This window comes from Chiloscyllium plagiosum, unplaced genomic scaffold, assembly GCF_037043375.1.
Source record: "Chiloscyllium plagiosum isolate Xiang-an unplaced genomic scaffold, Cpla_swu_hap1 HiC_scaffold_18, whole genome shotgun sequence".
Classification (NCBI taxonomy): Eukaryota; Metazoa; Chordata; class Chondrichthyes; order Orectolobiformes; family Hemiscylliidae; genus Chiloscyllium; species Chiloscyllium plagiosum.
The window spans coordinates 6,783,499-6,808,114 of NW_028270156.1; the positions used below are offsets into that span (position 1 = coordinate 6,783,499).

At 43.0% G+C, this 24,616-nt stretch overlaps 1 protein-coding gene and 1 long non-coding RNA gene across 14 annotated transcripts in view; one reads left to right on the plus strand and one right to left on the minus strand.

The window, feature by feature from the left end:
* Window positions 1–17,339, minus strand: part of LOC148146848 (uncharacterized) — a 32,533-nt gene extending 15,194 nt beyond the window's left edge. Inside the window, exons 1-2 of the long non-coding RNA XR_015760091.1 lie at window positions 17,221–17,339; window positions 9,032–9,117 (exon numbers count right to left, since the gene is read on the minus strand). This is a non-coding gene — a long non-coding RNA (uncharacterized LOC148146848). The remainder of the gene's footprint in view (window positions 1–9,031; window positions 9,118–17,220) is intronic.
* The window catches only part of nav2a (neuron navigator 2a), a 1,144,654-nt gene that overhangs the window by 850,937 nt on the left and 269,101 nt on the right, over window positions 1–24,616 (plus strand). For all 13 annotated transcript variants that reach the window (XM_087996268.1, XM_087996269.1, XM_043705373.2 and 10 more), the window contains 2 exons: window positions 1,800–1,908; window positions 6,674–7,063. In XM_087996268.1, the coding sequence (XP_087852394.1) occupies window positions 1,800–1,908; window positions 6,674–7,063 (499 nt within the window). The remainder of the gene's footprint in view (window positions 1–1,799; window positions 1,909–6,673; window positions 7,064–24,616) is intronic.

Consider the following 24,616-nt stretch of genomic DNA (forward strand, 5'->3'; position numbering starts at 1 on the left):
CCATTTTAGAAGGCAGGTGAACACTGTGCTGTCAATCATAGAACACCATTGCTTGGAATACCATCAAACTGAATGTCCTTTTAAAATAAATGTTTAAAAAAGTAACAATTGGAGTTGCTGCAGAAATGCTCAAAGAGATTTCCCTTTTGCTGTGGTTGGAAGATGTAGAATGGGAGTTTGAAGCAATGAAAACCAACTGGACTGGGCCTGAGTGATTTGGTCATTGATAATTGCCCCGTTCTCCCTTTCTTGGAAGGACAAAAGCTTTGAGTCAGTGGCCTGATAGTGCAGTCAGAGTAAAGTAACTATAATGTTGCAGCTCAGGGACATCAGCCTGTGACTAAAAATTGCTGTCTCTCCATTGAAGCTTCTGAACGATGAGTGCAAGGTATAACAGGCCTGGGTTCAAGTCTCATCCGCTCCAGAGTGCATCTGAACAATTTGATAAGAGACTATTAAAATATCAGTTGACTTGCATAGCAACAAAAAAGGACAGCATTTGAGGGTTATTCCAAATACCATTTATGTAGTCTGTTCTAATATAATGCGATAGGTCCATTCCCATGCGATCTCGCGTTATAAGAAAATCGCGCAATAGATGCCCATTTAAACTAATGGGGCCAGAATCATGTTATAGCCAATACAGGTGAGGAAAATTTGTGTTCTACAAATAATGCTCAGAATTCTTCAATTGCATTGCAGCCAATTGGTGTTGAAGAAACGTTTGTTAAGCAGAACCAACTGTATTTACATTAAAACGTCAGAAAAAAATGTAAGGTTCTGAATGAAGTTCTGTTGAAAAATATTCTAGTCTTAATTATTTGTAGCTGAATTGTTTTTATTTATGATTTGACTTATCAGTGAATAACAGTTTGTGGCACATGCCTTTCCAGCATGAAAATGGAATCATAGAATCTCTGCCATGCAGAAAGAGGCCATTTGGCCCATCAAGTCTGCATTGCCTCTCTGAAGAGTAGCCCACCCAGGCCAACTCTCTCCCTGTAATCCCACATTTCCCAGGCTAACCCACCTAGCCTGCATCTCCCTGGACCTCTGGGACAATTTAGCTTGGCCATTCCACCTCATCTGCACAAAGTTCGACTGTGTTGGAAACTCACGCAGACAAGAGGAGAACATGCAAACTCCACACAGACCGTCCCCCAAGGCTGGAGTTGAGCCTGGGTCCCTGACACTGTGAAGCAGCAGTGCGAACCACTGAGCCACCAGGTTACTTAATGTAAAGGAATCTAGAATAAATTTCACTCAGTCAGGCAAGAGTCATAGCACAGAAGCAGACTTTCGGCCTAACTCATCCATGCCAACCAGGTTTTCTGCATTTGACCCATGTCCCTCTAAACCTTTCCTATCCATGTACCTGTCCAAATGTCTTTTTAAATGTTTTAATTGTATCTATTCACAGAGGAATCTCACATACTCGCCACCCTCAGCGCAAAACGATTGCCCCTCAGGTCTCTTTTAAATCTTTCCTCTCTCACCTGAAACCTATGCCTTCTAGTTTTAGACATCCCTACCCTGGGGAAAAGACCTTGGATAGTCACCTTATTTATACCCCTCATGAACTTATAAACCTCTATAAACATTTATAAACTTCCTACACCCCAGCCTATCCAACCTCTCCTTATAACTCAAACTTCCCAGTTTCAGTAATATCCTTGTAAATATATTTTGCACCCATTCCATTTTAAAACATCCTTCCCATAGTAGGGTGGCCAGAATTGTACTCAGTGACTGTGACTGCCCTGAAGCACTAACTTTCATAGACATTTCTGTGGCTGTAGGGGAGGACCCGGAGACTCGAAGGCTACGCACTGTGAAGAACATTGCTGACCTCCGACAGAACCTGGAGGAGACTATGTCGAGTTTACGGGGGACTCAGATCACACACAGGTACGAATCATCTCATCTCACTGCAGAGTTTTCTTGTTTCCTTTCTTGGCTTCCGATGATGCTGAAGTAGAGAAAGTTGGCAGGGCATTGAGTGCTCCAGCTGTGAACTTCAATACAACAGCAGTACATTGTTGGAGTGTTATACAGCACTGATCAAAAGCACTGTTCAGTCAGGAACATAACTGAAAGGTTACACTTACTGAGAACGCTTCATGAGGTTAAAAGCACAGCAAGGCTAAATTGTTAATGCAGGTTTCAAATAAAATATAAGCAGCTGATGTAAATCATTTTAGCATTTGCAATTTAACAAAGAAGCATTCCTTATTTTTGTAAAAGGTGCAGCAATTTGAAAGGTTTCACTAGTACTAGAGACAGTTAAATCAAAGTGGATTAGGAAAAAGGAACTAGCACATACATATCACCTTTTGAACCCCCAGAATGTCCCACATCCCCTGACAGCAATGATTGATTTTAAAATGTAGTCTCCACTACGATAGAAACACAATCACTTTGTGATAGGCAAGGTCCTAGGGACTGGGGAGAGGAATGGTCATTCCATCTGTTTTGAGGGTGTTGATTGAAGGATCCTTGAGTTCATTTCTGATTCAAAAGCCTGACTTTAACCCACAACCTGTCACATCCAAGGCAAGTGCACCACCACTGATTAAGCTGGGAATTGTCTCATGTCCTGACTACACAGATACTATCACTAATTCTTCCAGTGTAGAATCTCAAATGTGATTGAGTTATAATCGAGGCCATGACTTGGGTTTGAATATTTGTCGTATCAGAGCTGAAAATGTGTTGCTGGAAAAGTGCAGCAGGTCAGGCAGCATCCAAGGAACAGGAGAATCGACGTTTCGGGCATAAGCCCTTCTTCAGGAATGAGGAAAGTGTGCCCAGCAGGCTAAGATAAAAGATAGGGAAGAGGGACTTGGGGGAGTGACGTTGGAAATGCGATAGGTGGAAGGAGGTCAAGGTGATAGGCCGGAGTGGGGTGGGGGCAGAGAGGTCAAGAAGAAGATTGCAGGTTAGGAAGGTGGTGCTGAGTTCGAGAGATTTGACTGAGACAAGGTGGGGGGAGGGGAAATGAGGAAACTGGAGAAATCTGAGTTCATCCCTTGTGGTTGGAGGGTTCCTAGGCAGAAGATGAGGCGCTCTTCCTCCAACCGTCGTGTTGCTATGGTCTGGCGATGGACGAGTCCAAGGACCTGCATGTCCTTCGTGGAGTGGGAGGGGAGTTAAAGTGTTGAGCCACGGGGTGGTTGGGTTGGTTGGTCTGGGTGTCCCAGAGGTGTTCTCTGAACCGCTTTGCAAGTAGGCGGCCTGTCTCCCCAATATAGAGGAGGCCACATCGGGTGCAGCGGATGCAATAGATGATGTGTGTGGAGGTGCAGGTGAATTTGTGGTGGATATGGAAGTATCCCTTGGGGCCTTGGAGGGAAGTAAGGGGGGAGGTGTGGGCGCAAGTTTTGCATTTCTTGCGGTTGCAGGGGAAGGTGCCGGAAGTGGAGGTTGGGTTGGTGCGGGGTGTGGACCTGACGAGGGAGTCACGGAGGGAGTGGTCTTTTCGGAACGCTGATAGGGGAGGGGAGGGAAATATATCCTTGGTGGTGGGGTCCGTTTGGAGGTGATGGAAATGACAGCGGATGATCCACTGTACATGGAGGTTGGTGGGGTGGTAGGTAAGGACCAGTGGGGTTCTGTCCTGGTGGCGGTTGGAGGGGCGGAGCTCATGGGCGGAGGAGCGGGAAGTGGAAGAGATGCGGTGGAGGGCATCGTCGACCACGTCTGGCGGGAAATTGCGGTCCTTGAAGAAGGAGGCCATCTGGGTTGTACGGATTTGGAACTGGTCCTCCTGGGAGCAGATGCGGCGGAGATGAAGAAATTGGGAATATGGGATGGCGTTTTTACAGGGGGCAGGGTGGGAGGAGATGTAGTCTAGGTAGCTGTGGGAGTCAGTTGGTTTATAGTAAATGTCCGTGCTGATTCGGTCACCCGAGATAGAAATGGAAAGGTCTAGGAAGGGGAGGGAGGAGTCTGAGACGGTCCAGGTGAATTTGAGGTCGGGGTGGAAGGTGTTGGTATCAGTTGAGAATGTTCACTCAAGTCAAGGTCAGTAATATGACCATAAGAGCTAGCCAAAAATAACTAGGAACATTTTTATTTTAACAGCCCAATCAGATTCAAAAATGCTCAGTTGTATTATTTTTTAAAAATAAAATGCTTTGCTTTATGAAGGAGCATACATCCTGTAAATATTTTTGAAGTGAGGTCATCGGTCTGAAATGTAAACACCCTTTCTTATCCCACAAATGACCAACTCAGTGTTTCGGGAAATCCTGTTAAAATTCCATATTTTGGATTTCTGTGGTGGTCTGATTCTTCTCTCTTAATTACATTCAATGATTTTTAAATGTTTTTTGGAATGACCCATAGTGTGGTGAGCTTGTGGAATTCTCTGCCACAGAAAGTAGTTGAGGACAAAATACTGAATGATTTCAAGGAGTTAGGTATAGTTCTTAGAGCTAAAGAGATCAAAGGGTATGAGGGAGAAAGCAGGAACAGGGGACTGAGTTGGTTGATCAGCCATGTTCATACTGAATGTTGGAGCAGACTCAGCGGACCAAGTGGCCCATTCTTGCTGCTACTTTTTATATCTTGATGGACACCTTTGAGATTCATCATGGTTATAAACTGGAAATAATTGTCAGATATCTAGCCAGTTGAATGCACCTTTGCTTCCAGTTCAGACAATGCCTGTTTCAGCCTGAATAGTTGAGCTTCATTTTGAACAATATGCTCTGGACTGTGTGTTACATGTTCCTAAATGCAGCTGCTGTATAATCTTAAACTGTGTTCTTCTTGCTTGTGAACATTTTAATGGCTCTCTTGCAAAATTTATACTATTGTTGAGCTCAGATTATTAGGGACAGATTAGCAAAGCTATAGTTTGACCCCTCACATTGACAGGATCTTGTAATTTGGAAAAGAATGGAAACACTGGTGAGAGGCAGGATAGGTCGTATCTCATAAACTTGATTACGTTTTTTGAGGATGTGACAAAGATGATTGATGAGGGAAGGGCAGTAGGTGTTGTCTATATGGACATTTGCATTGGCCTTTGACAAGGTCCCACATGGCACAAGGGATTGGTGGTGAGCTGGTAAGGTGGATATAGAACTGGTTTGATCATAGAAGACAGAAAGTAACAGTGGAAGGGTGTTTTTCTGACTGGAGCTCTGTGATCAGTGGTGTTCGGCAGGGAGCAGTGCTTGTTGTTTGTAATGTTTATAAATGATTGGAGGAGAATGTAGGTGGCCTGATTAGTAAGTTGTGGACGACACAAAAATTGAGGGAGCTGTGGGCAGTGAGGAGGATTGCCAGAGGATACAGCAAGATAGAGAGAGGCTGGAGACTTAAGGCAAGGAAATGGCAGCTGGAGTTTAATCTGGACAATTGCAAAGTAGTGCATTTTGGAAGATTTAATGCAAGTGGGAAATATATAGTAAATGGCAGAACTCTTAGAAGTGTCAACACACAGAGGGGTCTAGGCATACGAGTCCACTGTTCCCTGCAGTGACAACACAAGTGTATAAAGTGGTCAAGAAGGGGTATGGCATGCTTGCCTTCATTAGTCGGGGCATAGAGCGTAAAAATTGGCAAGTCATGTTGTAGCTGTATAGAACTTTAATTAGGCCACATTTGGAATATTGTATACTGTTCCGATTTCCACACTACCAGAAGTATGTGGAGGTTTTGGAGAGGGTACAGAAATGGTTTATCATGATGTTGCATGGTTAGGAGGGTATTGGCTATGAGGAGAAATCGGACAAACTCAGTTTTTTTGCACCTGAATGTTGAAGGGTGTGATAGAAGTTTGCCAAATTATGAGAGCTACAGATAGAATGGATATTCAGAGTCTTTTTCCGTGGGAAGAAATGTCAATTACTATGGGACATACTTTTAAGGTAAAAGGGTTAAGTTTAATGGAGATGTAAGAGGCAGGTTTTAATTTACTCAGAGAGTGGTAAGTGCCTGGAGTGTGCTGCCAGAGAAGTTGGTGAAAGCAGATACAATAACAATGTTTAAGAGGCACCTTGACAGATACAGGAATAGGCAGAGAATAGAGGGATAGAGTAGAGGTGAAAGGATTTTAGTTTAGAAAGGTGAAAAGTGTTGGCGCAGGCTTGGTGGGCTGAAGGGTCTGTTCTTGTGCTGTACTGTTCTTTGCTCTTTGCTCAAATTTGTATTGGGAGAAAGTGAGGGCTGCAGACGCTGGCGATCAGAGCTGAAAATGTGTTGCTGGAAAAGCGCAGCAGGTCAGGCAGCATCCAAGGAACAGGAGAATCGACGTTTCGGGCATGAGCCCTTCCTGAAACGTCGATTCTCCTGCTCCTTGGATGCTGCCTGACCTGCTGCGCTTTTCCAGCAACACATTTTCAGCTCAAATTTGTATTGAATGGGAATAACAGCAACCATAAGATGCAGGAACAGAAGTAGGCTATACTATCCATCAATTCTACTCTGCCACTAAACTCCTGCCTTATCCCTGAACCCTTGATTCCCTTACTGATTAAAAGTCTGTCTATCACAGCCTTGAATATACTTAACGACCCAGTCTGGCTGCCAGACCTGCTGATTTTGCTGCCTATCTTTATGTTGCACACCCTTTGCCACTTGGAAATGGTTGGTTTTGTCGAGTTGGGTTTTTATTGATGGGTTTTGTTGCTTGCACCAACGGGAAGTTTTATTTCCCTTTCAGCACACTGGAAACGACATTTGACAGCAGTGTTACCACGGAGATCAGTGGCCGCAGTATACTCAGCATGACAGGCAGGCAGGCCCCGTTGTCATGGCGACTTGGACAGTCCAGCCCTCGCCTTCAGGCCGGAGACGCTCCATCGATGGGGAATGGGTACCCTCCTCGGTCCAATGCCAGCCGTTACATCCACCCGGAGTCCGGCCGTTATGTGTACCCCACGCCTCTCCGCAGGCAGCTGGCATCACGCAGCAGCAATGTGGGCCACTCAGACCTTCCAGAGAAGAGTGGGGATGACATGGACCTGGAGGGCATCAACATGGACGTAGCTGGATACATGAGCGATGGTGACGTCCTGGGCAAAAATCTGCGCACCGATGACATAGCGAGTGGGTAAGGAGAGTTTAATTGTCAATATATTTCTCCTCTCGTCTTTTATTATGCGACCAAATGTGATGAGCAAAGTGAGCCAGAGTGTTGAAAAGAAACTATTTCCACTGGTTGGGGATTTTGAACTGGGAGTATAGTCTGGAAATTAGGGCCAGACTGTTCAGGAGAGATGTTAGGAAGCACTTTCACATACAAAGACTGGTAGAGGTTTGGAACTCCACAATTAGCAGTGAATATTGGATCAGTTGTTCATTCTAAATCCGAGGGAGAGAATTTTTTCTTCAGCAAACGTATTCAGGGATATGGGCAAAAGGCAGGAATATGGAGTTGGGGCATGGAACTGCTATCGTGGAACAGGCTGGAGAGGCTGAATGGCCTACTGTTTCCATGTTCATTATTACATGAGGTGACTCAGATTGTTGAGGACACAGTTTCTTTCTGTGCTTCATGTCAGAGTGTTTTCAAAGTTTTCACAGCTTTTCATCTTTGAACAGTGCAAAGTCATTTCCTTTGAACCACACATTTCTATCCGCCCCCGACCCCCGCAACTGATGGTCTGAGTTTACAGAACCACTACAAAATGCAGCAAGGTGCCCTTCATGCCTAGCTGGCTGTTTCTATTGTATGCACAAGCATTAGTGAAGCTCCCATAAACAAATGGCTTGTTCCCATTCATTGTCACAACACACAGTTGAGGAAGAAAGGTAAAAGGTGAAGCTATTGTATTATTATCAGACAATAAGGCATTAGAGAGAGAAGACTGGTGGTGGTTTAACCTGAGCCACCCCACAGCTCAGGGTGCGGGGATGGAGGGGACGAGGTGAGAAGGAGAGTCCTTCACAGTAACCTCAGCCAGTGTGGGAATTGAACCCAAACTGTTGGCATTACTTTGTATTGCAAACCAGCCACCCGGCCAACTGAACTAACAGTTGAGGAAGAGACACTCTGACGAGGCATTAGAGAATGGTCAGTGCGCATTGGCACAGTGCCACTGTGTGAAGCAATGCCTTTGAGCTGGAGTGGTGACAATGGGTGAAAGGGAAAAGCACTTGCAGTATGAGAGAGGGCAATATCAGCACACAAGCCATGAAACTAGACTCAGACATGCCCACATGTCCAGCTTTGTATTTAACAATGGTTAATGATTCTGGTTATTGTTATTTCTTCCTAGTAATTGACCATAAGACCATAACATCTAGGAACAGTAGACCATTTGGCACCACCATTCAATAGGATCATGGCGAATTTGACATTCCTCATATCCATTTCCCTGCCCTTTCCCCTTAACCCTTGATTCCTCGCCTGATATCAAGGTTTGCATGGATTTTACAATGATATTGGTAGAAAAAGGTGGCCTTATTGAGGTTTATAAAATCACGAGGAGCATAGATAAGGTGAATGACAAGGGTCTTTTCCCTAGGGTGGAGGACTTTAAAAGCAGGGGGCATATTTCTGAGGTGAGAGGAGAAAGGTTTAAAAAGAACATGAGGGGCAACATTTTTACACAGAGAGTGGTTTATATGTGGAATAAACTGTCGGAGAAAGTGGTAGATGCAGGTAAAGTTAAAATGTTTAAGAGACATTTGGATAAGTACATGAATAGGAAAGGTTTGGAGGGATATGGGCCTAGCACAGAAAGGTGGGGCTAGTTTAGTTTGGGAACATGGTCGGCGTGGATTAGTTGGACCGAAGAGTCTGGTTCTCTGCTTATGACTCTCTGATCAAGCATCTTTTTATCTTAGTGATAGAGATACACAAGCACTCTATCACCATCCCCCCCAACATGTCTGTGGCAAGGAGTTCCAAAGACTGTAATTCCTCTGAGAGAAGAAATTCCTCATTGTCTCAGTCTTACACTGGTGCTCCTTTATTCTGAGATTACGCTCCTGGACTCTCCCGTGAGGGGAACCATCCTCTCAGCATTTACCTTGTCAAGCCTCCTAAGGACCAGATATGTTTCCATGAGATTACCTTTCATTCTTCTAAACTCCAGTGAGTAGAGCCCAGTCTGTTCACCCTTTTGCTCATAAGACAGTCCCTCCATACTGCGGATCGTCCTAGTAATGCAAAACAAAATGTAACTAGGTAAAAGCTGTGATACTGTGATTTTAATATAACCTTTTCCATGTCTTGAAAATATTGCATGGCTTCCGGTTTTGATTCCTGAAGACACAGTTGTGGAACCTATGAGCTGATGGCAGATGTGACTGTTGAACTATCGGGGCATCAAGACTAAGTTCAATTCAGTCTTTCCACTTACACATGGATTGCTAGATCCTTCTTAGACACAGTGGTCGGTCAACGTTTCTCCCCTTAACCCAAAAGCAGTAGTGCCACTATGATTGCTGGACTCTTCCTAACTTTGACTGGTTTACCAGGCTGATTCCTGAGAAGGCAGGACTGACGCATGAAGAGAGACTGGATTGGTCAGAACTATATTTCACTGGAATTCTGAAGAATGAGGAGGATCTCATAGAAATCTTGAAAATTCTAACAGATTAGATAAGGTAAATGCAAAAAGGCTGTTCTTGATGACTGGGGGAGTTCAGAGCCAGGGGTTACAGTCTTAGGGTACTGGGTAAGCCACTTAGCACTCCTTCACCAGAAGGAGACACTCCTTCACCAGAAAGTGGGGACCCTGTGGATTTCTGTACTACAGAAAGCAGTTGAGGTCAAAACATTGAATGGTTTCAAGAAGGAGTTAGATATAGTTCTTCGGGCTAAAGGGATCAAAGGGTATGGTGTGAAAGCAGGAACAGGGGACTGACTTGGATGGCAGAACAGGCTCGAAGGGCTGAATGGCCTACTCCTGTTCTCCTTTCAATATTTCAGTGGAAGCTGACCTTGGGGCTTGGTATGACAATGCTCGTCACTCAAAAAAAACCCTGAAATTGCTGGAGAAACTCAGCAGATTTGGCAGCATCTGTGGAGAGAAAGCAGGGATAACATTTTGGGTTTAGTCCCTTCTTCAGGCACTGAACATGAAACATCAACTCTGTTCCCCTCTCTATAGCTGCCGACACAGCTGTTGAATTTCTCCAGCAATTTCTGCTTTCATTTCAAATAGCTTGTGTTTTGTATTTCTTTGTTTCTGGAGAGTCACTCAGCGGACTCAGTTTGGGAGCTTCTTGTCATAACCCAATGTTGCCACAAGATGGCAAGTAAAGCATTCCTTTCTTCTGTTGATGGCTGTAGGCTGTCATTATAGTGAATGGCCTGTCATCGGATTCTACCATTTGACTCTCCAGGAAACTAATAATCTCCAGGGAAATGTTAAGAATGATACAAGCTGCAAGTCCAGTTCTCATGCCCGGAATCTCTCTGTTCATTCACCAGCCTCAATGTCTTTATACTGAGTATGTAGCCCTCTGCCTTGCTTTCCTTTTGAAGTTGTACCTTTGTTCATCGTCCCAATTTTAATCACATCTAAAGGTTGAACATGATTACCAGGTTTAAAGGTTCAAAGGGATATGGGCCAAATGCAGGCCGTTAGGACCAGTTCGGTTGAGGAAACCTGGTTGACCGGGACGAGTTGGGCTGAAGGGTCTGTTTCCATGCTGGATAACCTCCATGATTTGATGTCCAGTTGTGAGTGGGACAAGGGTGCACTGTGGCAGTGACCTGGGTGACAAATGAGTGGCAAGGAGAGAAGCAAAGGCCAAAAAAACAACGCTTTTCTAGCATTTAACCGGAGGAAATTGCAGCTCACCAGGGTCTGGATGTCAAATAAACAGTTGGACAGCACAGTGGAGACGTTGAAAGACACCCCTCACGGGAGTAACGCTAATCATCAACACTGTCAATGTCAAAACAGTGCCCCTGCCTGTGGATCTGCCTGTCAAGGGGCTTCTCCAGTAAATCCCTTTTGCCACAGGCCAGCTCATTCCATTAAGTGATGTCTTCCTGACGCCTTTTCTAGTCGCCGCACAATATGTCAAACGTTGTGTGGCTATTCATTGCGCCTGACATTGGATACTGAGTATTACTGTTAAACCATGAAAACTATTAAAGTCAGTTCCAGTCCTCACTTGTCACTGAGCTTGGAACCTGATACATGGACGTTAATTCTTTTTGAAATTAACTTCTTACAGAGGAGATTTTTCCGACTGTCCTGAGTAGCGAGTTGAGTTGCAAATCTTTCATCCTTTCCAATGTGTTAAATGACAATTGTATTCCAGTTGGAGCAGCTTGAATGTGGGGGTTACTTTTGACAAGCTGTGGGGTTGTGTTATTGATTTTCCACTGACCAGAATATGTTCTGTACAGGACCATTTAAACAAAGAAAACTACAAAGGGATTTGGGGTACTTGTGCACAACATACAGAAAGCTAGCACACAGCTGCAGCACATCATAGGAAGGCTAATGGAACGTTGGCCCTTATTTCAAAGGGGCTGAATTTTTTTTTAACATTCATTCATGGGATGTGGGCATCACTGGCTAGGCCAGCATTTATTGTGCATCCCTAATTGCTCAGAGGGCAATTGAGAGCCAACCACGTTGCTGTGGGTTTGGAATCACATGTAGGCCAGACCAGGTAAAGATGGCAGTTTCCTTCCCTAAAAGACCTTAGTGAACCAGATGGGTTTTTCCAACAATCAATAATGGATTCTTGGTCATCATTTGACTCACTGCTGTGGCAGGATTTGAATCTGGATCCCTAGAACATTCCCTGGGTCTCTGGATTAACTGTCCAGCGGGAGATAGCTGAAGAGATAGTGGAGGCATTCTTGCAGGAATTGCTAGAATCAGGAAGGGGCCCAGAGGACTGGAAAATTGCTAACATGACACCCCTCTTTAAAAAGCAAGTAAGGCAAAAGATGGAAAATTACAGACTAATTAGTCCAACCTCAGTCATGGGTAAGATCCTGGAATCCATTGTGAAAGATGAGATGTCTGAATACTTGGAAGTGTGTGGTAAAATAGGGCAATGTCAGCATGGTTTCATCAAGGGGAAGTCATGCCTGACAAATCTGTTAGAATTCTTTGAGGAAATAATGAGCAGGTTAGACCAAGGAGATCCAATGGATGTTATCTACCTGGACTTCAAAAAAGCCTTTGACAATGTGCCGCACAGGAAGATGCTGAGTAAGATAAGGGCCCATGGCGTCAGAGGCAAGGTGCTAGCATAGATAGAGACTTGGCTGTCTGGCAGAAAGCAGAGAGTGGGGATAAAAGGGTCCTTGGCAGCTGGTGACAAGTGGTGTCCTGCAAGGCTCAGTGTTGGGACCACGTTTCACTTTATACATGAACAGTCTAGATGAAGGAACTGACTGGCTAGGTTTCAAGATAATACAAAGACAGGTAGAGGGACAGGTAGCATTGAGGAGGCGGGAAGGCTGCAGAAGGATTTGGGCAGGTTAGAAGAGTGACCAAAGAAGTGGCAGATGGAGTACAACGTGGGAAAGTGTGAGGTCATGCACTTTGGTAGAAGAATAGAGGCATGGACTAATTTCTAAATGGGGAGAAAATTCAGAAATCTGAAGTGGAAAGAGACTTGGGAGTTCTAATCCGGATTTCTCTGAAGGTAAACTTGCAGATTGAGTCAGTAGTTAGGAATGCAAATGCAATGATGATGTTTATTTTGAGAGGACTTGAATATAAAAGCAGGGATGTACTTCTGAGGGTCTATAAGGCTCTGGTCAGACCATATTTGGAGTATTGTTTGCAGTTTTGGGCCCCACATCTCGGGAAGGAGAAATAAACCTTGGAGCATGTTCAGAGGTGATTCACGAGAATGGTCCCAGGAATGAAAAGCTTAACATATGAGGAATGTCTGAGGACTCTGGGTTTATACTTGATGGAGTTTAGAAGGATGAGGGGAGAGATCTAATTAAAACATACAGAATACTGAATGCACTGGACAGAGAAGATGTTTTTGTTGATAGGAGAGACTAGGACCCAAGGGCATAGCCTTAGAGTAAAGGGAAGAATGGAGATAAGGAGAAACCTCTTCAGCCAGAGAGTGGGGAATCTATGGAATTCACTGCCACAGAACGCTGTGGAGGCCAGGTCATTGAGTATATTTATAACGGAGATAAGTAAGTTATTGATTGTAAAGGGTATCAAGGGTTACGGTAAGAAAACAGGAGCATGGGATTGAGAAATTTATCAGCCGTGATTGAATGTGGAGCAGACTCGATGGGCTGAACGGCCTAATTTCTGCTCCTGTGTCTTATGGTCTTATGTTCCACCAGCAGGGAAGACTAGGACCCAAGGGCAGAATCTCAGAGTGAAGGGCCAACCCTTTAAAACTGAGGCGGAGAGGAATTTCTTCAGCCAGAGGGTGGTGAATCTGTAGAAGTCGTTGCTGCAGAGGGCTGTGGAGGCCAAGTTACTGAGTGTATTTAAAGCAGAGATAACTATGTTCTTAATTGGTAAAGAGATCAGGGGTTGTGGGGAGGAGGCAGAAGAATGGGATTGGGAAACATATTAGTCATAAACGAATGGCAGAGTAGACTCAATGGGCTGAATAGCCTAACTCTGCTGGTACATCTTATGGTCTTATGATCACTTTCCAGTCAGGTTACAGTCACAAAAACTGTGGCTTTCAACAATCCAATTGACCATTTGAAGGAAGAAAGTCACTTGCATGAATTTGCCTTTCATGATCGTCTCATGACTCAACTTATGGCCATGGGGGGAGTTGTTTTGAATTATAATCATTGTAACGATGTGAGAAAATGTTAAAAATCACACAACACTGGGTTATAGTCCAACAGGTTTATTTGGAAGCACCAGGTTTTGGAGCACTGCTCCTTCATCAGACGGTTGTGGGACAGGATCATAAGACACAGAATTTATATAGCACATGTTTACAATGTGATGTAACTGAAACTAGATATTGAAAAAGACCCGGATTGTTTGTTAAGTCTCTCATCTTTTAGAACTTCTTTTAGAAGATTTAGATTCTAAAAGATGAGACTTAACAAACAATCCGGGTCTTTCTCAATACATAATTTCAGTTCCATCACACTGTAAACATTTGCTATAAATTCTGTGTCTTATGATCCTGTCCCATAACCATCTGATGAAGGAGCAGTGCTCCAAAACCTAGTGCTTCCAAATAAACCTGTTGCGACTATAACCTGGTGTTGTGTGATTTTTAGCTTTGTACACCACAGTCCAACACCAGTGTCTCCAAATCGCGAGAAAATGTGACAGCCAATTTGCAGACAGCAAGCTCCTATAAACAACGATGAGCTAAATGTCCAGATAATGCGTATTTAAATGGTATTGGTTGAGGGATATATAATGGCAAGTCACTGGAGAGAAATCCCCATGCTTTTATTCAGAGGTTTCTGTCTGATATTTCACATTCACTTGAGAGATGACATTCTCTCAGATCCACACTGGATTATCTGCTCATAATTGTTTAACTGCTGCAGTGATCTGAGTTATGGATCAGATAGCAACCCGCTGAGAGAAGGCTGGCACTTGGAGTCATAAAAAAACTGCAGATGCTGGAATCCAACGTAGACAAGCAGGAGGCTGGAAGAACACAGCAAGCCAGGCAGCAGCAGGAGATGGAGAAGTCGATGTTTCGGGTGTAATCCTTCTTCAGGACTGGGAGTGGGTGTCGGGGGAGCTGCAGATTGTGTGGTCAGTGAGCTGGAGGGCTGAGGAGGTCACGGTGTTTTGGCAGTGAGAAAGAGACTCACTGAGTGCACGTCTGAGGGAGGCAGACAATGTCTTCAAAGTGGGCATCCTTTGAAGAGTCTTCCAAGTTTGTTCCACTGCAAAGTCTCTTTGAAGGATGTTCACTTTGAGTGTACGTCTGAGAGAGGCAGAGAACGTCTTCAATGAGAAACATTTATTCTCCTGCTCCTCAGATGCTACCTAACCTGTTATGCTTTTCCAGCACCACACTCTCACCTCCTGATGCTGCCTGGCTTGCTGTGTTCTTCCAGCCTCCTTCCTGTCTAACTTGGAGTCATAAAGTCATACAGCATGGAAACAGATCCTTTGGCTGTTCCATTGACACCCCTGCACTTTCATGCACTTCCAAGTACTCAGCAATCTCATCTCCACATCCTCTCTATCCAGGCCTCTCAGTATTCTGTAAGTTTCAATCAGATTCCCCCTCAGCTTTGCTGACCAAGTTTCCCATACTAAACTAATCTCACTTGCCTGGGTTTGACCGATATCCCTTTAAACCTTTCCTATTCATGTACCTATCCAAATGTCTTCTACATCTTGTAACTATACCTGCATCTACCACTGCCTTTGGCAGTTCGTTTCACAGACAAGCAATCCTTTATGTGAGAAAAGTTACCTCTCAGGTTGTTTTTAAATCTTTCTCCCCTCACCTTAAAAGTATGCCTCCTAGTTTGAACTCACCCACCCGAGGGAAACAACCTTTGCTATTAAGCTTATCAATGTCCCTCATGATTTTATATGCCTCTATAAGATCACCCCTCAACCTCCTACACTCCAGTGAAAAAAGCCCCAGCCTGTTCAGCATCTCCTTACAACTCAAACTCTCCGTCTCAGTAACATTCATGTAAATCTTTTCTGAACCCTCTCCACTTCTGAAAGAACTATGGGCTGCACAATGTTGATGCCCCACAGTACCTTAAAATATCCAACTCTTAAGACAGCTCTTCCAAGCAATATTGTGATTATAAAACTTATTCCATTCCAGAAAGGGAAAAATTTACTGAGGGGAAATGATTCTCAAGGTGTTGGAGTTTAATGAACACGTCAAGGATTAAAAATTGGCAGTTTGCATTTTGGAACGATTTGCTGAATATGGAGACATGAGAGAGTGGATAAATGATGGATTTTGCTCACACTCCTAGTGAGCACTGACAGATTTCCACTTGGCTGACTGTGCAACGGTTGAGCTTTGAAATCTGGTGAGATCAAGCCAGATTTTCTGCGCAGCAAATGCAGGTCATGACTTTGCCCAGCAATAAAACTCAGCATTTATTAATTTAAAACTCAATTAAATAAGTTTTAAAAATCTGGAATTAAAAGCTATTGCTGGTGACGGTGACTTGGAAATTGTCATTTGTTGTTTAAAAAAACCAGTCTGGTTCATTAATGTCCTTTGGGGAAGAGAATCTGTCATCCAGAAATCAACCTACCCTGGGTCGGAGGAGTCCAGAACTAGAGGGCATAAGTTAACAGTGAGAGGGGGAAATTTTGAAACGAACCTAAGGGGCAGTTTTTTCACAGAGAGTGGTGCAATTATGGAACGAGCTGCCAGAGGAAGTGGTCGAGGCTGGTACAATTGCAACTTTTAAAAGAGATCTGGATGGGTGTATGAATAGGAAGGGTTCAGAGGGATATGGGCCAAGTGTTGGCAAATGGAACTGGATTAATCTAGGATATCTAGTCAGCATGAACAAATTGGATCGAAGAATCTGTTTCCATGCTGTACAGCTCTATGACTCTGTGTGACTCCAGACCCACAGCGATATGGTGACTCTTAACTGGCTCTGAAATGGCCAAAAAAGCCATTCAGTCCAAGGGCATTAAAGGGCAACTTGTCAGTGACACCCACATTGCAGTGAAAGAATAAATAATAATAAACCTACCTCTTCTGGAAATGCTACCACTGCTGCTCTTCTGTGCAATTCAAAAACAGGGAAACAATTTCCAGTTCTTTGTAAATACTGATAATAATTTACATTTCAATGTCAATTCTAAATCCAGAAGACATGAGTATAAGTGATCAGCACTGGATTAGAAAAGGTAAAATTACCATTAAGAGAGTTGACTAGTGGTGGTTTAACCTAAGGGTTGCCGTGCCTCAGGAGATACACTGTGAAGTAGGGTCCACAGTTGGAGCAGGACATGAACCTGCATTGTTGGTATCACTTTGCATTGCCATCCAGCCAACTGAGCTAACTGACCCCCAAGTGACACTAGGTTATACATTCATCGAAAAACCGTGAAAGTATTAGCAAGGAGAGCTGTGCCAAATTCTGACAGGAGAATTTCGCAACCTTAACAAACTGCATAGAAATGTAGAACATTTCCTGTAAACTTTAGCTGAATATAAAAATGTAGGCCATATTTTTATTGGCTTCCCCAGTGATTTAACCATCAAAAGCTTCGACTACAGGGAGCAGAAGGGTAAAATAAAGCAAAAAATGCAAGCAGACGCTCAGCAGGTTTGGCAGTGTATGTGGAGAGAGAAAAACAGTTAACTTACAGGTTAATGATCTTTTGTCTGTAATGTTCAGTTCCCTGGCCTTCAAGCGCTTTGCTGATCTCAGCACAATGGATTTATAACACTGCAAGTTGTGTGGTGTTAACCACTCCAGGGCTAAGGAGGAGGAGATTGTGCAACATTTCTCCCCCAGGTTTTGTCTTTCTCTCTCTCTCTCTCTCTCTCTCACCTCCCCCCACCACCCCTTCAACGTCCCTCCCTCAACGTTGGACTCAGTGAAGAATGTTCCCCTCTTTGGTTTGAATCTACCTCTTTTATTTTTAAACAGTGCATATCCAAGATGTGGTTTGGACCATAGCAAGAGCTGCACGCCCGTTTTCTAAGCTGTACATGGAAGTAATTGGGAATAATTTATGAAGGTTGTGAGTTTGAGAGTGCCACTCTCCAGAACTAAGTACAAAATTCAGCCTGATGTCAACACAATGATTAAACTTCTCACTTAGCAATCTGAAAATAAAAGGTTATTTTTAATAAAGGTTGCATTTGATCAGTTCTGAATAAGGGTCACTCGACTCAAAACATTAACTTTGTTTCTCTCTCCACAAATGCTGTCAGACCTGCTGAGTTTCTCCAGCAATCTCTGCTTTTATTTCAGTATCTGCAGTTCTTTGTTTTATTTCTGTGTTTGATAGCATTTAATCTTTAAATGCCAAAGTCTTTCCACATAATGACTCAGGAGGCAAATTCTTTTAGGTTTAAGTTAAAGGTTACAAAGTTCATTCAACTCTGTACCTGAATTCCTGAGATGCCTTGTTCACCTCAAAGTGCAGTTGCTGTTTTATTCATTCATGGGAGGAGGACATTGCTGGCGAGGCAGCATTTATTGCCCATCACTAATTGCCCAGAGGACAGTTAAAAGTCACTACGTTGCTTTAGGTCTGGAGTCACATCTAGGCCAGACCAGGTAAGGATGGCATTTTCCTTCCCTCAAGGGCATTAGTGAACCATTAATTATTATGTAAGAAAAGTTATTATGTAAGAAAATGCCAGCGATTTCGTTCAATGAGAAGACTGAGGTTTCTGTTAGCTTCTAAAGATAAGGGCTGGATTTTGCAGGAAGAATCATAGTGAACTTGTCAATGCTCATCACCGTCATGAACTGGGCAGCACCTTCAGAGAGTCATAGAGATGTACAGCACGGAAACAGACCCTTCGGTCCAACTCGTCCATACCAACCAGATAAACCAACCTAATCTAGTCCCACTTGCTAGCACCCCTCCAAACCCTTCCTATTCATACACCCATCCAGATGCCTTTTAAATGTGCAATAGTACTAGCCTCCACCACTTCCTCTGGCAGCTCTTTCCATACATGCAGCACCTCTGTATGAAAAAGTTGACCCTTAGGTCCCTTTTAAATCTTGCCCCTCTCACCCTAAACCTATGCTGTCTAGTTCTGGGCTCCCCCACCTCACGGAAAAGACCTTGTCCATTTACCCTATCCGTGCCATTCATGATTTTATAAACATCTATAAGGTCACCGCTCAGCCTCCAACCCTCCAGGGAAACAGCCCCAGCCTATTCAGCCTGTCCCTATAGCGCTCAAATCCTCCAACCCTGGCAACATCCTTGTAAATACTTTCTGAACCATTTCAAGTTTTCACAATATCTTTCCGATAGGAAGGAGACCAGAATTGCATGGAATATTCCAAAAGTGGCCTAACCAACATCCTGTACAGCCGCAACATGACCTCCCAACTCCTATACTCAATACTCTGACCAATAAAGGAAAGCATACCAAACGCCTTCTTCACTATCCTATCTACCTGCGACTCCACTTTCAACAAGCTATGAACCTGCACTCCAAGATCTCTTTGTTCAGCAACACTCCCTAGGACCTTACCATTAAGTGTATAAGTCCTGCTAAGATTTGGTTTCCCAAAATGCAGCACCTCACATTTATCTAAATTAAACTCCATCTGCCACTCATCAGCCCATCTGATCTAGATCCTGTTGTAATCTGAGGTAACTTTCTTCACTGTCCACTACACCTCCAATTTTGGTGTCATCTGCAAACTTACTAACTGTACCTCTTTTGTTCACATCCAAATCATTTATATAAATGACAAAAAGTCGTGGACCCAGCACCAATCCTTGTGGCACACCACTGGTCACAGGCCTCTGGTCTGAAAAGCAACCCTCCACCACCACCCTCTGTCTTCTACCTATGAGCAAGTTCTGTATCCAAATGGCAAGTTCTCCTTGCATTTCATGAGCTCTAACCTTGCTAACCAGTCTCCCGTGGGGAACCTTGTCGAATGCCTTACTGAAGTCTGTATAGATTAGAGTGATGAAGGGCTTTTGCCTGAAACATCACTTTTCCTGCTTCTCGGATGCTGCATGAGCTGCTGTGCTATTCCAGCACCACTGTAATCTAGAATCTGGTTTCCAGCATCTGCAGTCCTCGTTTTTACCCTGAAGTCTATATAGACCAGGTCCATCACTCTGCCGTCATCAATCCTCTTCAAAAATCTCAATTAATTTCATGAGACGTGATTTCCCATGAAGAAAGCCATGTTGACTATCCCTAATCAGTCCTTGCCTTTCTAAGTACATCTAAATCATGCCCCTCAGGATTCCCTCTAACAACTTGCCCACCACCAACATCAGGGTCACCGGTCTGTAGTTCCCTGACATGCACAGTTAAATGTCGAAATCAGAAAACTGTAGTCTGATTTGCTGTAATTCTTCACGTTTATTTATCATCAGTATTTTGAGAGAGAATCAGTATAAAACATGCAAAACATGTGACTTTGTTCCGATTTATTGCTCCATTTAAGCATGAGAAATGAGTCTTAATTAATGCCAAACAATTTTGCCATCACTGAAAATTTACTTTTAAGAATGTGGAGTCTTGTTCTTTCACATTAGATTATGGTTAAAAATGTTTTAAACAATTACATTTGTTACTACTTTTTCATTCCTCCCCTTTTACTCTCATTTCTCTTTTTTTTTAATGTTCCATCTCTGAGTTTACATTAGAATTAAACATTCTAAACTATATGTCCTGACTTTAAACTCGATATGCCTCAGTAGGCATTGTTCAGCTTGATTGTTTGCTTTTGCTTACCCTGTTCACACACAGTTAGTCTCCCCCTTGGAGAGGGTGTTGAACCATTTGCAAAATGTAATAAGACCCCGACAAAGCTTTATGAACAGCTATAGATGTGCATTTACCACTGATTGCTTAATTCTGTGGGAATAAACTCTGATAATGTTTTTTCCTTAAATTACATTGATCACCGTTAGATTAGCTTTTTAATTTTTGACATTAATTGAATCTAATGCCTACTATGACAGAATTTGAATCTATTTCACCAGAATATTATCCAGGCCTCTGGCTTACTCCTAATTGTACCAATAGGCCACCACAGTTGTTGAAATAAATAGGTCATTCTTTAAAATAGATATTGGTTTAGATTGTTTCCTGTATGTGCGCAATCACCGTGGCAGCATCACAATATTTATAACACATTGTTCCAAGGTCATACTATGACCTTTTTCCTGTAGATTTTGTATTGTTTCCTGTATTTACAAGACGGTTTTCCTGTATTGACATTGTCCTGTTTATCTCTCTATTGTATCCCTCAGAATAACATGTTAGTTTGGCTCAGTTGGACTCAGTTAATGGCACTCTTATGTGAAACAAAACATTGTCAGTTCCAATTTTACTTTTGGTTTTGACCATACAGTCTCTTTAATATGTAAATGAGACACTGGTTTCATGCTGTACTGTTGATACCTTCTTTCAGAAAAGGTATGAAAAGATGTCCAATTTGATCTCAAATTGAGCTTCTGAAACATGTCTTCAGCACCTCCAAGTTCAATTCCCTTTTGAACTCGATGGACACACTGTTGATTGTTCCCAATGTTGTTTGCATCAAGTCCCGTTCACCCTGTGCTCAATGACCTACGCTGACTTCAGCATCTGATACTGCCTTAAAGGAGGTGATGCTGCTATAGTAAAGTTGTCACTGGACGAGTAATCTAGGACTGCAGGATAATGCTGTGGGGATGGGGCGTGGGTTTGAATCCCAGCATAGCAGATGGTGAAAGCTGAACTCAGTGAATCTGTGGAATTTTAATAAATGGCTAGCCTACTGGTGACCATGGAATCACTGTCAATTTTCAGTAAAACAAAAACCCATCTGGATCACAAATGTTCTTCAGGGAAGGAAATACCTTACCTGGTCTGCTCTACATGTGACTCCAGACCCACAGCAATGTGAATCACAGAATCCTTACAGTGTGAAACAGCCCCATCCAGCCTATCATCTGCGCTGATCATTCTGAAAAGCAACCCACCCAGACCCACGAATAATAAATGTTGACCCCCACATCTCATGAACCAATTAAAAATGCGGAGATGGAGCCTCAAGAGAGAGACAGACAGAGAGAGAGAGAAAAAAACAGCATTGGCCTGACAAAGGAATGGATGAAGGTCAGCCTGGGGAAATCATTAGCTGCTAATGGGGACCATTAGTGGCTGACAATGGGTTCTTTCTTGTAGCAGCCCATGTGATGACAAGGCCTGGAGTGCGAGGTTTAGGGTAAGGACATGGGAGAAGGTGCCAAGACCCTAAAATTATTGAACTTGATATTGAGACCAGAAGGCTGCAGGGTCCCCCAGTGGAAAATGAGATATTGTTCTTCCAGCTTGTGTTGAGCTTGGCTGGAGCACTGCAGCAAGCCTGAGACGGAGATGGTGGCCAGGGAACAGGATGATGTGTTGTAACACACTGATCTTCCTGAGGACCCAGAGCTTCCTGTTGCATGCCATTTCAACTGTGTTCCCTGACCAGCAACTTCACTGGCCGGGAAGCATTCTGACTATGAAAGATGCTAGATAAATTTCATTTTCCCATGCATTAATACATCTGTCAGGTAAAATATTTGAACAGCGGAGGTAGAGCATAAGTATCTTTGTAGGTGATGAGCAAACAGTGTTTCAGTGTCAGATTGTGAAGCAGTTTACAGGAATCTTTGATGTGTTGTGTGAATAAATCATACTTCTCTGATTTACTTGAAAACTCCATCAAGTTTGCTGTTGAATAACACGCCACCTAATGGTAGTTTGTATAAAGTGCAATCATCCTTGTGATGTTTTATTTGGCAACACTTTTGTACTATCTCTTGGCTTATGTTCAAGAATTTTAGCAACATAAAAAAGCCTTGACAGATGAACTGCTGATTCTGTGAAATCTGTACAAGCTGATGTATCCTAGCAATGGCTTGTAACTTTAGCTCACAGAAATTGTTATCATACATTATTAGTAAGATTAACTGCTGAATGACTCAGTAGTTCAGAGATAAAATTTTTGGGAGAGCTACTTGGAAAATGCTCATTGTTTAAGAACACTGTAAGAAGGTCACTTTTGATGTGTATAACCAGAGGCTGATTTCCCTTTTCTTAATCTGACAATGATGATTCTTTTCAAGAAGAGCTAGTTCAACAAATCATTCCAGTTTACAAATGGAGACCACTACATTTTATTCCTGCTTCTTCCTGAGCATTCATGACATTCTGGAACCCCCCACCCCTCACAGTACAGTATTCTGGGTGTCCCCATATCCCATAGACTACAGCAGTTTAAGATGGCAGCTCACCACCTTTTAAGAGCCATTACGAAAGTGCAACAAGCACTGATCCAGCCAGTGGCACCCACATCCTATGAAAAAGTAAAGAAAAGATCTACACTTCTTCTAATCAGAATTTTGCATTTTCTTATTTTCTTTATTTAATCTCGAAGTTTCTAATCTGTTGCACATTTTCAGTTCCCATATCCCTCAACAAATTGAGAGTTTATTCGATCGTTCATTGAAAAAGTTAAATATCACCCAGCGATATAGGAACTTTAATAGCTGACTGGTGTGAATTAATGGTTCTGTGCCTTATTTCACCTTTGTTGCTAGTTAATCAACAGTAAAGGCAATGATTAAATCAGCAGCTCACAGAAAGTTTGAACGCAAGGTGTCCAATTAAAGTAAATTTTTATTGCTCTGAATTGGCTTTTCAGGTCATGGGAATATAAACTTGCCTGTCTTTGCAATGCTTTGCATCTGACTCAGGAGCAGTGGATCGTGAAGTTGATTCAGCAGAGACACGTGCTTGCACATTACTGCAGCACTTCAGGGTGAAAAGTCCTTAGAAATGTTCATTTTACCCCCTAGCAGCATCCAGTTTGGAATTTAAACTGTTCCTTCAAAGATCTTGCTGAGGACATGCAACCATGGGCTGTAGGTGATAGCCTAGTGGTATCATCACTAGGTTATTAATTGAGAGGCCTAGAGAATGTTCAGGGGGGGGGGGCGAGGTTCAAGTCCCACAATGGCAGAGAGTAGAGTTTGAATTCAATAACAGTAATAATGATAATCTAGAATTACGAGTTCTAATGATGACCGTGAAACCATTATAGATTGATTGGGGAAAATGCCCATCTGGTTCACTAATGATTTTAGGGAAGGAAACTGCCATCCTTGCCTGGTCTTGTCTACATCTGGACTCCAGACCCACAGCAATGTGGTTGACTCACTGGGCAATGAATGCTGTTCCAGCCAGTGATACTCACATCCCATGAGTGAATTTAAAAAAAGGATACATTGCAATGCAGGGGAAGGTGAGTGAGTCTCTAAACCTGTTTGGCCATTCACTGAGATAATGACTGATTGTGTCTTAACTTCATATGTCATGCCCCTTGTCACCTTTGGTAACAAAATAATTACTAATTTTAGTTTTAAAATTTACAACTGACCCCATCAATCGCTATTTGCAGAAGAGGATACCAAACTCCTTTTACTCTTTAGTGTGTAAATGTGCTTCTTAATTTCACTCCTGAAAGGCTTATTTTTAGGCTGTTCCCCAAGTCATAGACTCACAGACCAGAGGGACAAACTTTTCTCTCTCCACCCTCATTACATCTTCATATATTTATTATGTTGTCCCTCAACTACCTAAATTCCAAATATTACAATCCTAGATTGTGTACTCTTGCCTTGTAAGTTAGAATCCCTACAGTGCAGAAAGAGTCTATTCAGCCCATCAAGTCTGCACCAACCCTCTGAAGAGTATCCCAGCAGACCCGGTCCCAACTCTATCTCGATAATTCCACATTTCCCATGTGCTGTACGTAAACCCATAATGCCTTTCGGGAAGGATTAACTGTAATTAATGGTTGTAGTCCAGATATTCTTCTTCTAAAGCAAATTCACATTAATCAAATTGTTTGTAAGCTGATGGTATAGTTTAAAATTGATGGCAAGATCACATGCTGAAGGCAATAACCCAAGTGCTGAACTGTACCAAGCACAACCGTGAGCCTGCACATACAGGTCTAAAGTCACCAGTACAAAGAACAAAGAAAATTTACAGCCCACGACCA